This window comes from Rana temporaria, chromosome 12 (assembly GCF_905171775.1).
Source record: "Rana temporaria chromosome 12, aRanTem1.1, whole genome shotgun sequence".
Taxonomy (NCBI): domain Eukaryota; kingdom Metazoa; phylum Chordata; class Amphibia; order Anura; family Ranidae; genus Rana; species Rana temporaria.
In genome coordinates, this window is record NC_053500.1 from 76,794,227 (window position 1) to 76,810,714 (window position 16,488).

Consider the following 16,488-nt stretch of genomic DNA (forward strand, 5'->3'; position numbering starts at 1 on the left):
GAATGACCATAACTCAGTCATACAACACTGTAACCAAATTAAATTTTTGTCCCTTTTTCCCCACAAATAGAGCTTTCTTTTGGTGGTATTTGATCACCCCTGCGGTTTTTATTTTTTTCGCTATAAATGAAAAAAGAACGAAAATTTTGTAAAAAAAATGAATTTTTCTTAATTTCTATTATAAAATTTAGCAAAAAATGAATTTTTCTTCATAAATCTGGCCTAAAATGTATACTGCTACATATCTTTGGTAAAAAAAAAAATTGGTTATTATTTAGTCTGGGTGAAAGTTATAGGGTCTACAAGCTATGGTACCAATTACTGAAAATTGATCAATTTGATCACACCTGAAGTACTGACAGCCTCTCTCGTTTCTTGAGACCCTAACATGCCAGAAAAGTACAAATACCCCCCAAATGACCCCTTTTTGGAAAGAAGACATTCCAAGGTATTTAGAAAGAGGCATGGTGAGTTTTTTGAAGTTGTAATTTTTTCCCACAATTCTTTGCAAAATCAAGATTTTTTTTTCACAAAATGTTCATATTAGCAGGTTATTTCTCACACACAGCATATGCATACCACAAATTACACCCCAAAACACATTCTGCTATTCCTCCCGAGTATGGCGATACCACATGTGTGAGACTTTTTACATAGCGTGGCCACATACAGAGGCCCAACATGCAGGGAGCACCATCAGGCGTTCTGGAACACCCAGACCAATTCTGACATTCCTATCCTACATGGAAAAATCATCATTTATTTGCTAGAAAATTACATAGAACCCCAAAACATTATATATGCTTTTTTAGCAAAGACCCTAGAGAATACAATGGCGGTCGTTGCATATTTTTATCGCGCACAGAATTTTCGCAGCAATTTTTCGAACGCGTTTTTTGGAAATAAATCAGTTTTGTGCTTTAAAAAAAAAAAACATTAAAGTTAGCACAATGTTTTTGCATAATATGAAAGATGAAGTTACGCCGAGTCAATAGATACCCAACATGTCACCCTTCAAAATTGCACACGCTTGTGGAATGGTGCCAAACTTCGCTACTTAAAAATCCCCATAGGTAGCAGTGGGAGGAGGCGCTCCAGGGGGTACAACTGTGTTCCTTAAACATGGCCCAATGGCTCTCACAACTCTACATTATCCTTAGAGTACATTATACGCCTGTTAGGTTGTGCAAAATGGGGTGAGACCGTATTCTAATTGCCCCCATTGCGAGAGAGATCATGGGGACCTAATCCATCTGTTATGGAGGTGCCCCAAGTTACACCCATATTGGACAGGGGTTTTAGCCACAGTTAACAGAGTATTTCAGACTAACATACCTACGGACCCGAAACCATGCATATTGGGAATTTTGGATGACATCCCCATGGACGATAATTCCAAACAGGCCATAACCAGGGCCCTGTTTCAGGCCCGCAAACTAATTCTGAGGCATTGGAAGGCTACTGAGCCACCGACGATGAGGGAATGGATTACCCAAATGGGTGACACCATTCGATTGGAAAAATGTATATATCAGCATAGGGGTCGACCGGGGAGGTTCGACAGACTGTGGGCACCTTGGCTGGATGCCCCCGGACTATCCCCGGTCGATCTGGTGATGGATCGACTGTTTAGGTAGAGGGCAATGTGAGCAGTGGGCGTGCAGAGGAAGTGACCCTCTTGTGGGGTACGTGATTTATTGTGGGGCAGGCTTATGCAACGAATATCCCCAGTGACAGTGAGAACTGTTTTTTTGTTTTCTATGTGGTGATGGGTGCTAGCAATGCTGTTACCGTATCCCTCTTGCAATGCTGATTGCGTTGACTGCCTGAATGTCTGACCTGTATATGAGCTGTGAAACTTTTTCCCCTTTTTTATTTTCCCTGTGATATCAGTTACCGTATTTATCTGCGTATAACGCACTTTTTTCCTCTGAAAACAGAGGGTAAACAGTTCCCTTCGCGTTATACGCCGATATCATGTTCTACCAGCAGGGGGCGGGGATCGGGACCTGGCCCTGGAACAGCGCTCTCTGCATAGTCTAAAGTTGAAAAAAAAAGTCACTTGCCAGCCCCTTGTACACCGCTCTTCCTCTGTCAGCGTCATTGTAAAACAAAGCTTGTAAATGTCAATATAGCTCAGTTTTTTCAGGCTGCTCTCCTCCTTCTCTGAGTGTAGCTTTGATTGGAAGAGAGCAGTCACATGCCCATCAGAGGAGAGAAGTCATGTGACCAGATCAGTGAAAAAAAAAACTGAGCTATTGAGGTAAATGGAAGCTTCGTTTTTGCAATAGGGGACACAGGAGGAGCAGTGTGGACGTCCTCCCAGACTTAAGGAACCGTCTTGTAGCCGTATTTCGGCTATAAGGCGGTGATTAAGCGGTTAAATTTAGTTGTTGGATTGTAACGAATACAAATTTATCCAAAGTTACGAATTATCCCAAATAACAAATGCTGCATCTAAACAAATGGAACGTAACGATCTAATAATAAATAATAATAAAAACTTTTTATTATTATTATTATTTATTATTAATTTTGTTCCATTCCATTTGTATAGATTCATTATTTGGGATAATTCATAACTTCAAATAAACAGCCAAATTTGCAAGGAAATTCAAATACCTATAATTTCATAGGGCCAAATCCTCAGCCAGGCGGCGTAACTTAACTTTCAGCAGTTAAGTTACACTGACTTAAAGTTTCTACATAAGTGCCTGATCCACAAAGCACTTACCTAGAAATTTCAGGCCGTGTAACTTAAGTGCCGCCGTCGCAAGGCGGTCCTCCTCTCCGGGGGGCGTTTAAAATTTAAATGAGGCGCGCTCTCGTGCCGGCCGTACTGCGCATGCGTGTGACGTAATTTTCCCGACGTGCAGCACGCGAACGTAATTGACGCCGGGCGGCTTTGTGGATTGCGACGGGACACTAAAGTTGCGACGGGTGAAAAAAAATATATGCGCCGGGAAAACAAATAATTTAAAAAAAAAATGACAGCGTCGCTCAGCATGCATTCCTGAGAGGGAGAACTCCATGCCAATTTTCAAAGAAAAAACCGGCATGGGTTCCCCCCCCCCCAGGAGCATACCAGGCCCTTAGGTCTGGTATGGGTTGTAAGGAGACCCCCCCACGCCGAAAATTCGACGTAGGGGGTCCCCCTACAATCCATACCAGACCCGTATGCAAAGCACGCTACCCGGCCGGTCAGGAAGGGAGTGGGGACGAGCGAGCGCCCCCCCCCCTCCTGAGCCATGCCAGGCTGCATGCCCTCAACATGGGGGGGTTGGGTGCTCTGGGGCAGGGGGGCGCACTGCGGGCCCCCCCACCCCAGAGCACCCTGTCCCCATGTTGATGAGGACAGGACCTCTTCCCGACAACCCTTGCCGTTGGTTGTCGGGGTCTGCGGGCGGGGGCTTATCGGAATCTGGGAGTCCCCTTTAATAAGGGCCCCCAGATACCGGCCCCCCACCCTAAGTGAATGGATATGGGGTACATCGTACCCCTATCCATTCACCTGGAGGCAAAAAGTTAAAGTTATTAAACACACAACACAAGGGTTTTTAAAATAATTTATTATTCTGCTCCGGAGGCCCCCCTGTCTTCTTTATTAGCTCTATTACCAGGGGGGGCTTCTTCTTCCACTCTCCGGGGGTCTTCTTCCACTCTCCGGGGGTCTTCTTCCACTCTCCGGGGGGGGGTTTCTTCTTCCGCTCTCCGGGGGGGGCTTCTCCGCTCTCCGGGGGTCTTCTTCTCTCTTCGCCGCTCTCCGCTGTTGACTCGGCGAACCCCGGTTCTTCTCCAGCTGTCCGGTGCCTTCTTCTTCAGCGCTGGCTGCCTGCTATCTTTGTGTGTTAGCTCAATTACTAACAGGCAGCCGGCGCGGTCTTCTGTGACGTCAGGTTCTTCTTCTCCCCTCTTCCGATGTTGACTCGTCGCCTCTTGACACTGCAATGATGGAAGCGCGCCTTGCATCCCATTTATATAGGCATCACCGTCCCATCATGCTCCGGTAGGTACCCACGTGGTGGGTGCACGTGGGTAGGCACCCACCACGTGGGTACCTGCCGGAGCATGATGGGACGGTGATGCCTATATAAATGGGATGCAAGGCGCGCTTCCATCATTGCAGTGACAAGAGGCTACGAGTCAACATCGGAAGAGGGGAGAAGAAGAACCTGACGTCACAGAAGACCGCGCCGGCTGCCTGTTAGTAATTGAGCTAACATACAAAGATAGCAGGCAGCCAGCGCTGAAGAAGAAGGCACCGGACAGCTGGAGAAGAACCGGGGTTCGCCGAGTCAACAGCGGAGAGCGGCGAAGAGAGAAGAAGACCCCCGGAGAGCGGAGAAGCCCCCCCCCGGAGAGCGGAAGAAGAAACCCCCCCCCGGAGAGTGGAAGAAGACCCCCGGAGAGTGGAAGAAGACCCCCAGAGAGTGGAAGAAGAAGCCCCCCCTGGTAATAGAGCTAATAAAGAAGACAGGGGGGGGCCTCCGGAGCAGAATAATAAATTATTTTAAAAACCCTTGTGTTGTGTGTTTAATAACTTTAACTTTTTGCCTCCAGGTGAATGGATAGGGGTACGATGTACCCCATATCCATTCACTTAGGGTGGGGGGCCGGTATCTGGGGGCCCCTTATTAAAGGGGACTCCCAGATTCCGATAAGCCCCCGCCCGCAGACCCCGACAACCAACGACAAGGGTTGTCGGGAAGAGGTCCTGTCCTCATCAACATCGGGACAGGGTGCTCTGGGGTGGGGGGCCTGCAGTGCGCCCCCCTGCCCCAGAGCACCCAACCCCCCCATGTTGAGGGCATGCGGCCTGGCACGGCTCAGGAGGGGGGGGCGCTCGCTCGTCCCCACTCCCATTCCTGACCGGCCGGGTAGCGTGCTTTGGATACGGGTCTGGTATGGATTGTAGGGGGACCCCCTACGTCGATTTTTCCGCGGAGGGGGGGTCTCCTTACAACCCATAACAGACCTAAGGGCCTGGTATGCTCCTGGGGGGGAACCCATGCCGGTTTTTATTTTACAAATTGCCGTGGAGTTCTCCCTCGGGAATGCATACCAAATGCCGTCGCTTGAATGGGCTTTTACATGGTGTTACTAACTTTAGACCATGTAAAAGCAGCCCTAGTTTTACACTTGGCAAACTAAAACTTACGGCGAAAAAACGAAGCAGAAAAGCTTTGTGGATCGCCCTAAGTGCTAATTTGCATACCAGAAGAGGCATTTCGACTCGAAATGCCCCCAGTGGCGGATGCGGTACTGCATCCTAAGATCCGGCAGTGTAAGTCCCTTACAGATGTCGGATCTTCTGCCTAACTTTGGAAAACTGCTTCTGAGGATCAGTTCCAAAGTTAGAACCAGAGATACGACGGCTTACGCCGGAGTATCTCTTTTGTGGATTTGGCCCATAGTTATTATTTCAAATTATACTGATTTTCTTTCTTTTCAAATTTGCAATTTTTGGATTTTCAAAAATTCTAAATTCCCAAATCCGAAAAGCGGAAATTAGAAAATTCTGAATTCTTTAATTCTGAATATACGAATTTGAGAATTTTCGATTTTCCGAGTTTTTGAATTTGCGAATTCCGAATTTCCGAAAAAAGCAAGACATCAGACAAATGTTCGCCACTGTGAATGCTCTCAAACTTTCCAGGAACAAATGTCCGATTGGAGGCTAATCTGATCGTGTGTACACAAGTCCATCATCAGCTAAAATCCAAAGTACAAACACGCATGCTCAGAACTAGGATTGTCCCGATACCACTTTTTTAAGACCGAGTACAAGTACCGATACTTTTTTTCAAGTACTCGCGAATTCGGAATAACGATACTTTTTTTTAATCTCATGTGACAGCTGCACATGTGTCAGTATGTTTTTTTTTTTTTTTATAATGCTTTCTTTTTTTTAAGGTGGTGTGTGGGGGGGGCGTGTACCGTGTCAGTGTGTTTTTTCTTTAATTTTTAAATTTTCTACAATCATTTTTTTTATTCTTTTGTTTTTTTATTCTTTATTTTTTTATTTATTTTTTCAGCCCTGTTGGGGGGGGGGGGGGGGGCTTTGGTGAGATATCAGGGGTCTTAACAGACCTCTGACATCTTCCCTTTGAGACAGGGAAAGGGACTAGGGACACATGTTCCCCTGTCCCTTTCTCAGCAGCATCAGCTGCACTGAAAATGAATGGAGTGAAGACAGCGTCTTCTCTTCATTCATAAACTCAAGCATTGTAATCACAGTTTAAGATGTTTCAGTTATGTGAATGGACCGAGTCAGTGATCACTGACTCTGTCCATTCGGAGCAGTAAGGAGCCGGATTTACCGGCTCCTACCCCGCTCTCCATCCTGACATTTCCAAGGGGTGGAGGAGGAGCACGGAAGGGGAGAGAAACACGGCGGGATACACGGGATACATGGCGGCATACACGGGATACACGGCGGCATACACAGGATACACGGCGGCATACACGGGATACACGGCGGCTTTCAGCTGCTTTAAAATCAGCGGTGATCGGTGCTTGTAACTTCCCCATGCACTGATCACCGCCGACAGTACAAGTATCGGGTGAAGCATCGGGAGCATTTGCCCGAGTACAAGTACTCGGGCAAATGCTTGATATCAGTCCCGATACTGATACTAGTATCGGTATCGGGACAACCCTACTCAGAACCAATGCTAAAGATCAGCCAACAATAGCCTAAAGGGTGGAGGTAAAGAGCTGAAAAGCCACATGATTTGGTGAATGTTGGCTGAAAAAGTCCAATGGAAGTCAGATCGTGTGAATGAGGCTTTAGATGCACTAGCAGATTTAGATACCCTAACAAATTGAAGCTGAACTCCACCTAACACTTTATAAGCAGTTAGTGCAAACAGTTTGGGATAAAGATTTTACATAAAAATGCTGATCATTGTAAGCACCACTGTCAGTACTAAATGGTTTGTCTTAACTCTCTATATAGACATACTGGCCAGATCACAGGTGAAAATAAAGGAAAGGAAAGAGACCCTAAAAAAGAGAACTAATGCAGCCATCATGTTTGAGAATTTGTACGCTGCGATATAATACATGTTTACTTTTGGATTTAATACCACTTTAATTGGATATAACTTAGTGATTTTACAATGTACAACAGCTACTCATTTTAAAAAGTTTTGTTTCTAATTATTTTTTGACTAATTATAGGTGATTTCTGCAGAGAAATTAAGAAATCATGTCGGCAGTAAGCACTAAAGTCACCCTCTTTTCTTTCTTTTCCACTTTAGGTTATGGAACATTTAAGCAACATTACAGCAATCACAGTGAACTCAATCTTTGAAATGTGCTCTGCAATACTAAAACATTCCACTGGGATCACTGTTATGACAATACAGTAAGACATGTCAATACTTATTTTGGGTCAGGAAGAATGTGAGCACATGCAGACTTTTTTAGCGTGTAGCCCTTTTCAGCATCAATATCAAGTATGCGTACATGTCAGTTTAAAGTTAATGGTTTCGAACCTTGTTTCCTTCAGATGTTGTAACCAATAAAAAAAAGTTTAGGAAATATATTAAAGTAATATGTATTTGGACATGCTGTTTAATTCACCTATATGACAACCAATAAAGCACCTTTGTTTTGTTTAAAAAAAAAAATATAATAATATGTATTTTGTTCTAACAACTCTGACAATGTTATGAGTTTGATTCTGCTGCCATATTCTAAGTTAAAGTCAAACTCTAAGCTAATTTTTATCTATTATTTAGCCCCAGTCAAAAAAAGAATCTCTGGTTGCAATACTCACCTTCACCTTCAGTCTGGAGCTGTCCCCAGTCTTTCAAGTTAGTATCAGTCAACCAGAAAGAGAGAGCACCGATGTTATCCAGTGTTAATTTTGACGTCAAAATTTGATTTAGTTTTAGTCATAGTCTTTTGACTAAAATGCTATTTCTCTTTCGTTCATGGACGGACACAGCACTCTCTTGACAAAGTGGGTATTCAGCCTTCAACTAGGAGAGGATTAGGCAGAAACAGGCTAATGTTTAAACACATCAAACAAACTGTACAGCACCGCCCCGGGGGCGGTCCCTCTAGGTACAACCCCCTCTCCCTGCACCATGCAGCTCAGTTTTTTTGCCTAGTATAGGCGATTTTTTTAATTATTTTTTTTCCTTTTTTGCTCCTGTGATCTGCTAGCAACTGCCGACTGGTCGACAGGCTGGATCCCAGATCCTTGGAGTCTCCCCATCTTCGGCCAGCGAATGTGTGCCGACCGTAGCTACGCGCTGGGTTGTCCACGACATGCCCCGGCGTTCCAGGGGTAGCCAGTGAGCTTCACACTCTGGGGTACGCATATGACCGGGCTCCGTGCCTGATTCACAGTGTGCCGGGCCGACAGCCACCTCCGTTGCCATGCAGAAGATGGCCTGTCAGGGATGCTTCCAGCGAGTCCACGCGGAACAGGTAAGTAGTTGTTTTCTCTTATCGTCCATGGACAGACACAGCCTTCTCAAGTCTTGACAAGTGGGTTATGTTCCTGTTCACAGGAGAGGACTAGGTAGAAACATGTTACATATTTAAATATATGTTACTTTAACAGAGTTGAACAGCCCCACCCAGAGAGGGGTCCCTCCAGACATAACCCTCCTCCCTACAGCATGCAGCATCAGTTTTTTTCTGCCTAGCAAAGGAGAAGGACGTATGGCTCCCTTTGGGCCCAGCGCCCGGAGGAAATTTTTATTTTATTTTATTCGTTGAGAATCTTCTATCAACTGTCAGCTGAGAGACAGGCTGGATATATAGATCCTTGTAGTCTCCTCAGTACGTGAGCACACCATTGCTGAAGAGGCTGGGTCTGCCACGACATACCCCATGACTCCTGGGGTGGCCGGTGAGCTTTTGCTCCAAGGTCCACATATGACTGGGCTGTGGTGTTGTCTCACTCACAGTGGACCAGGCCGACAGCTACTCCAACGCGGTTGTATGCCTGTCAGGAATGCGTCAGCGGGTCCTCACATGGACGGGTAAGTACAGTCCTTCCCGCCTCTGCGGGTCGTTACGGCTGAGCATTCCTGGGTTTGGGGGCCCTCTTATCCTCCCTTTCCCTGCTCTCTGTCATGTTTCCCTCTACTGCAATGCTATGCTGCTGCCAGGGTGGACCTGTGGGGGGGGGCTCCTTACCCCACCTGGGGACTGTGGGGTGTCTAAGCCTGTTTTTTTTCTGTGGGGGGTGTTTTTGCCACAATAAGGCCCCATTAGGTCTTCTCACCCAAATTGCGGCAATTCGCACCATTTTTTTGAAGTCTTCTGGTTTGCATTAGAATTCCCATTGGCGGTCATTTTGTTGTGGCCGCGCTATGGTGCATCTGATGCGATGCCGGAAACACACAAGATTTGCTGCGTTTCCCCAAATCGCATCGCACTGCTTAGAAATAGCACAGCATCCATGTGATCTGCTGCGGGTGTCAATGTTATATTAACAACACCCAGAAACAGATCGCAAAATGTAGTGCCATTACCAGATGCAATTCAAGTGTGGGAAAAAAAGGGTCCTGCACCCTTTTGATGCGGATGTGTTGCAATTTCTGTGCGATTCACATACAGTGCCCCACACCCCGCACAAATGTGAATCCAGGCTTAAACTATAACAAAAAACGTAAACTCTATTGACTGTAATGCCATTGCACTTATTACCTAAATATATTACCAAAATGTAATATTAAGAAGAAAAAAATAAGAAAAGCCTTTTTCTTTTTTTTTTTTTTCAGCAACTTAGTAGATTCCCCCTGCTTATTCCTATGTAGTAGTGCAATAATGAAAAATTGAATATTTGCCTTTCCGTAATTTTCCTTTCCTGGTGCCTATCCATGGCAGCATATGCATGGTTGGTTGCTCCACCCCTGGCCAACCCACAGGACCATTATAACTCTATAAAAGAGAGTGACGCCCCTCCTCCATTCTCATAACTAGACTCAATTCAGCCACAAGAATAAGGGGAATGTGCTGCCATGGATAGGCACCAGGAAAGGAAAATTACAGAAAGGTAAGTATTCCATTCTCCTGGTGCCTTCATGGCAGCATACGCATGGTAAATAACTTGCTACCCGGGAGGGAATGCTGAAGAAAACAGAATTTTGAATTAACTATTACGAAAATTGTACGGTCTTCCTCCCAAAATCTCGGGAGGTGAGACTAGCTTGATCTAGGCTGTAGTGAGCCATAAACGCGGAAAACGAGGACCAGTTTGCTGCTTTGCAAATTATCTCAGGGGAGACCTTTGCCAAGGCTACCCATAAAGATAAAAAATCCCTCTTGTCGAGTCGCATTCACTTCCTGGGGAACAGCAAGCCCCGTTAAGCCCTTTGTATAATCTGCACAATCCATTCTGCTATTGTGTGCTTCGATGCTGCGTGGCCTTTCCTTGCACCACTGGGAACTACAAATAATCTTTCATCTTTACAGAGGTGTAGAGTAGCAGACATGTAGGCCTTTAAGGCTCTTGCTACATCCAATTTGTGCAGTTTTGATGAATTCTGTTCTTCTGGGAATGTTGGCAGGACCCATTCCTAATTGGAATGACACGTGGTAGGGACCTTGGGTACGAATTGATGGATAGGCTGAAGGACTACCCTGTCTAGATAGAAAACAAAATAAGGATATTGAGAGCCTAGGGCTTGAATTTCTGAGACTCTGCGCCCTGATGTAACAGCTACTAGGAAGGTTGCTTCAGTGTGATGCCGTCCAAAGAACAGCCTTCCATAGGTGCAAAGGGAGGTGCTGCAAGAAAGTGTAGCACTATCGGTAAGTCCCATTTGGGGTATAGACTTCTTCTTGGTGGTTTTAGCCTTATTACTACCCTTAGAAAGTGTTCTACCAAAAGATTTAGGGCCCATCTGGTGTCCGTGAGAGCGGGGAGGGAAGAGATGTGCACCTTCAGGGTATTAAGGCCTAATCCTAAATCTAGGCCTGACTGGAGAAATTGAACCAAGTTCTGAACCTCCGTTCTTAGTGGGTCAAACTGCTCTCTTTGTGCTAATTCAAGAATTTTCTGCCAAATCCTGTAATAGGTATTGCTTGTGGAGGCATACTTTGCCTGAAGCAGAGATTTGATGACTTGGCTGGAACACCCTACTTCCAATCTTCTCCTCTCAACTTCCAGACCCTTAAATTCAAAATATCTGGATGCAGATGCACAAAGTCTCCCTGAGATTTGTGGAAAGGACATGCGAACATGTCCTTAACGAAAAAATTGACTTTATAGGCACAACCCAATAAAATTGATAATTTTAATACAAAAGATACATAAATACATCACAAGAAATAAATTCAAATAAACAAAAACAGGAACAATAGGGACCCAATTTTGTGTCACTCCAGGATAAACACTCAATAGCCACAGGGCTTATTGTGATAAACAGATATTGCGCTGGGTAGAGTGATGATTCCAAGATGAGACCGATTGAATCATTGGAATGTTAAAATCAGCTCGACATGTTTCACGATCTTATACACATCGCTTCTTCTGGAGCTTCTAAATATTAAAAGACATAGTGTTTCTATTAAAGAAAACAAGTACAAAAAATACTACTGGATAACCTACAAAGTAGGCGTAAAGTTGGCTAGTGATCTAAGTATCTATATGGATATACTCACCGATAAACAGTGCTTTCTATTTGAGAGAGAAATACACTGTGCGCCTTAACTGCGTGAGCCAGCAGGGGGCTGAGACAGAAGGTCCTGAAGATGTGGGAGAGAGAGGGGTTCACAGAGGGACAGATGCATCAGCAGGGTGAACTATGGCCTCCGCAGCCAATAAGGCATTACTGCCAGCACAATCACTCTCTCCTTGCTGCGTCGTTGGAGAAAACGCAAGATCATAGGGACTGGAGGGAAGGCATAGGCCGAGAGGAAATCATACTTGAGCTAGCGCATCCAGCCCCGCTGACGTCCGCCAGACATATCTCAAGAAAAAGAGAGGCGTATTGGTATTCAGAGGCAAGGCAAAAAGGTCTATTTGGGGATGACCCCATTGTTGACAAATCCAATCGAACACTCTCTGATTCAGAGACCACTTGTTGTCGGCCAGATTCCTGGACAACAAATCCACTTGGTGATTCTGAAAGGCTGAAATGTAGGCCGCTCTGAGGTTCAGCAGGTTCCGCCCTGCCCATGACCGAATCGGCTCCACTTGCTGCATCGGGGATCTGCTGTGTGTGCAGCCCTGGCTTTTTACATAGTCCACCACTGCTCTGTTGTCCATATGTATCAGGAGCGATTTCCCTCTGAGAGAGGAGGCCAGAAGGGATATGGCAATCCAGGCTGCTCTCAGCTCCAGCACATTAGATACTGCATTGCTGGTGTCGAACCGCCTTCTTCCCTGGACCATGTCGGATCCACAATGAGCACCCCAGCCCAACTAATTTGCATCGGACATAAGACTGGTCCAGGAGATGGGACCAAGATGGCAGTGATTGAGGAGGCTTTGGTGTCTTGTGCACCACCAGAGATTGTTCTTCATCCTCAGAGTCACCACTATTTGCTGGGACAGTGACTTCCTTCTCCACTGGGCTAAAAATCCTTGTTGAAAAGACCAGAGGTGTCAGCGGGCCCATTTGACCATCGGAATACATGAGACAAAAGTCCCCAGGAGGCTGAAGCATCTCGATGCCGGCATAGATTGGCTTGACAAGGCCTGCTTCACCTTTTCTCTGATTTTGCCGGTGGAAGGGAAACTGACCGATTCTGGGTGTTGAACAGAGCTCCCAGGTATATCATATCTTGCTTAGGAGTGAGCTGGCTCTTGGATTAATTGATTATCCAATCGAACCTGGTAAGGACATCCACTACCCCCTGCAAGTGTGCCAATAACATTACTTTGCACTGATAATATCTTGATAATATCAAGATGTCGTCCAGATCAATGCAGGACTCTGATCTCCCGTTCTCTGAGTGGTGCTAGAATTGCCACAAGGACTTTTGGTGCTATGGATATACAGAATGGGAGACACTGGAACTGAAGGTGGATGTCCTCTACTTTTGAATCTTAAGTAAGCCTGAAAATGGCGGTTAATGGATACATGTAAGTATGCGTCCTGGAGGTCTATGGAGACCATCTAGTCCTCCGGCTGGACTGCCAATATGACCGTATTTATTGACTCCATCTTGAATCTGTTCAATCTCACATCCAACACTGGCCTCCATCCTCCCATTTTCTTGCACACAAAATAAACTGGAGAATAAAAACATGAGTACTGTTCGGACTCTGGAACGGTTACTCCCGCTTCCTGGAGAATTGATGTTTGCACATACTGTCGCAAAATTCCTGCTTTCTCCATTGACCTGGGAATCCTGGTGGGGAGGAAGGGTGCCCAAGGAGGTTGTCATTTGAACTTCCTGAAATGACCCAGCTGGATGGTGGAGGGAAGCATGGGGGGGGTGCACTGGTGAGGCTGTATTAATGGGCACTGGTGAGGCTGCATTAATTGGCACTGGTGAGGCTGCATTAATGGGCACTGGTGAGGCTGCATTAATGGGCACTGGTGAGGTTGGATTGATGGGCACTGGTGAGGTTGCATTGAGGGGCACTAGTAAGGCTGTGCTGATGGGCACTGGTGAGGCTGGATTGAAGGGACACTGGTGAGGCTGGATTGAAGGGACACTGATATGAGGCTGCATCGATGGGCACTGGTGAGGCTGTACTGATGGGCACTGATGAGGCTGCATTGATGGGCACTACTTCTAACATAGCCTCTTAAATAGACACAGAGAGGACAACGAGAGACGCAACATTATTATGTGTTTTGCCATGCGCGCCTCCACGCACTGTGCCTGCTGTACACCTTCTAGTTCTACCATCCTGAATTGGGCAAAGGCCGCCGCCTCCCTCCAAGTCCCTCCCTTGCCTCTGCAAGCAGTGGTGGAAGAGGAGAAGACACACCAGCCAGCCACAGCAGGGCCAGGGTGCCAGCCAACCACCCATGGTGACCCACCCACAGCAGGGCCAGAGTGCCAGCTAGCCAGCCACCCATAGTGACCCACAGCAGGGACAGGGTGCCAGACAGCCAGTAATCCCACGTTGACCCAGCCACAGAGGACACGGGAGTCAGCCAGCCACAGAGGATGCGGAAACCAGCCATAGCTACAGTATCCATATTTAAGATGAGAGGTATCGCTACACAGTGCCAATTTTATTTCTATCTGTAAAGAGAAATGATATAAAAAACAATTCCGCGCCAAAAAAATATTTATATATATTATTAAACAATAATTTGGGTGCCCATGTAAAGGTCCCAAACACACAATGCGTGCTAAGCTGCTCCCCTAGAAAGTGATGAAGTGTATGTGACTTCTATCTGATGCGTGCTAAAAAGTGTACTGGGGGTGCTATAGAGTAATATGTAATTACACAACTTATCCTATAATATGCAACAGCAAGTAAATTAATAAAAATGTGTCCTGTTGTACGTGATAAATCAATAGTAAATAATAAAGTCCCATTGGTGCAAACAAAGATACAACATCAATGCTCAAATATCCTCTAGATATATTTCTTGCTGTGATACAAAAACCGTCTCCGGTCATACAAACTTAATTGATCTTCCACCACCTGGATAATTAGTACGACATGTGCACAAGTAGTAAATTGTGCTTACCAGACTTGGTTGACCTCTTTAATGAAAAAGACGGTCAGATGCGCTTGAGCAGGATAATGCCTGCAGACATATAAATCGACTGGAGCATGTACGATATCTCACCCTCGGAATGTTGAGATTTTAGAACATGGAATACAAACAGAGAGCTTCCATAGTGCAACACTATTTTATTAAAATGGAATTGGACATATTAGCGCCCCCAGTACACTTTTTAGCATGCAAAGAGGAATGGTCAAGAATTACTCCTGACCGTTGTGCACGTCTGATCTGCAACTACAGAAAACGTTTGGTTAAAGTTATTGCTGCCACAGGAAGTTCAACCAGTTATTAAATCCAAGAGTTCACATATTTTTTCAACCTGCACTGTGAATGTTTACATGGTGTGTTCAATAAAAACATGGTAACATTTAATTATTTGTGTGTTATTAGTTTAAGCAGACTGTGATTGTCTATTGTTGTTACTTAGTTGAAGATCAGATCACATTTTATGACCAATTTGTGCAGAAATCCATATCATTCCAAAAGGGTTCACATACTTTTTATTGCAACTGTAAATCAAGTCCAAACTGTGAAATCCAGAAAATATAAAAATGTATATAACAAGTTCTTGATAATGCAGTCTGTATGTGGTAATCCCACCCCCAAACAAGTGCTGGAAATAAATTGCTTCAGTGTGAACACCTCTATGTCTGCAAGCAGCTCACCTCACTGCTGTTGAACAACCAGCATGTAAGATCAGAGATGTGACTGAGGATGATGGTTGTAGCACTAAGATGGTTTCCTTTAAGTTGCTGAGTGATCTCAGTAGCAGGTATCATATGCAGAGAAACATAGAAACAAAGAGAACGTTCATAGCGTGACTCTGTTACACATCAGCAAGGGCGCAGTCACTCTGTAAAGCACTCACTTTTACAAAGGGAGCGTGGGCATCAATCCACGAACACCGAGTTCGTCAGCCCTCTGTGTGTGATGTTAGGTCCTCTCTGCCTCCCAGCCGTGTGTAGCCAGTGACTCAGTATATGGCGGTATATGTGAGAGAAGGGAGACTCATAGCATAATCCCATAAGAACAAAACGCTTATAAACTCACATTTAAAAGAAATCTGTGGTAAATGTCATCCACGAGCGCCGAGCTCGTCTCCTGCCGTCAGATAGTGAATGTATCCAGTGCTCCAATCCTGACACATATCGTCACATCACGTGACTTCATCATGAATGACATTTACCGCAGAATTCTTTTAAATGTGAGTTTATGAGTGTTTATTTCCAGCACTTGTTTGGTGGTGGGATTACCACACACAGACTGCATTTTCAAGAACTTGTTATATACGTTTTTATATATATATATATTTTTTATATTTTCTGGATTTCACAGTTGGGACTTGATTTATATATATATTTCACTTTTATGTTTTGCATTTATGATGTTTCATACTCCTCTGTGGAGGGTTTGATGTGTTATTATATTCTGATCACTTGTTAATTGCCATTTCACCGAGAGACACTGGGCTAGATTCAGAAAGAATTTACGCCGGCGTATCTATTGATACGCCGCGTAAATTCAAAGCTGCGCCGGCGTATCTTCTTTCTGTATTCAGAAAGCAAGATACGCCGAAATTAGGCTAAGATCCGACTGGCATAAGTCTCTTACGCCGTTGTATCTTAGGGTGCATATTTACGCTGGCCGCTAGGTGGCGCTGTCGTCAATTTCAGCGTAGAAAATGAGCTGGATACGCAGATTCAGACACGTACGTGCGCCCGGCGGATTTTTTTACATCGTTTGCGTAAGGCTTTTTCCCGTTAACGTTACTCCTGCTATATGAGGCATAGCCAATGTTAAGTATGGACGTTGTTCCCGC

General features: G+C 45.2%; 1 protein-coding gene across 1 annotated transcript in view; it reads left to right on the top strand.

Annotated features, from left to right (window-relative positions):
- Positions 1-7,631, top strand: part of CNTD1 (cyclin N-terminal domain containing 1) — a 29,956-nt gene extending 22,325 nt beyond the window's left edge. Inside the window, exon 7 of the mRNA XM_040331207.1 lies at positions 7,263-7,631. Coding sequence (XP_040187141.1) covers positions 7,263-7,373 — 111 coding nt within the window. The 3' untranslated portion in view covers positions 7,374-7,631. The remainder of the gene's footprint in view (positions 1-7,262) is intronic.
- Positions 7,632-16,488: the final 8,857 nt, after the last annotated feature.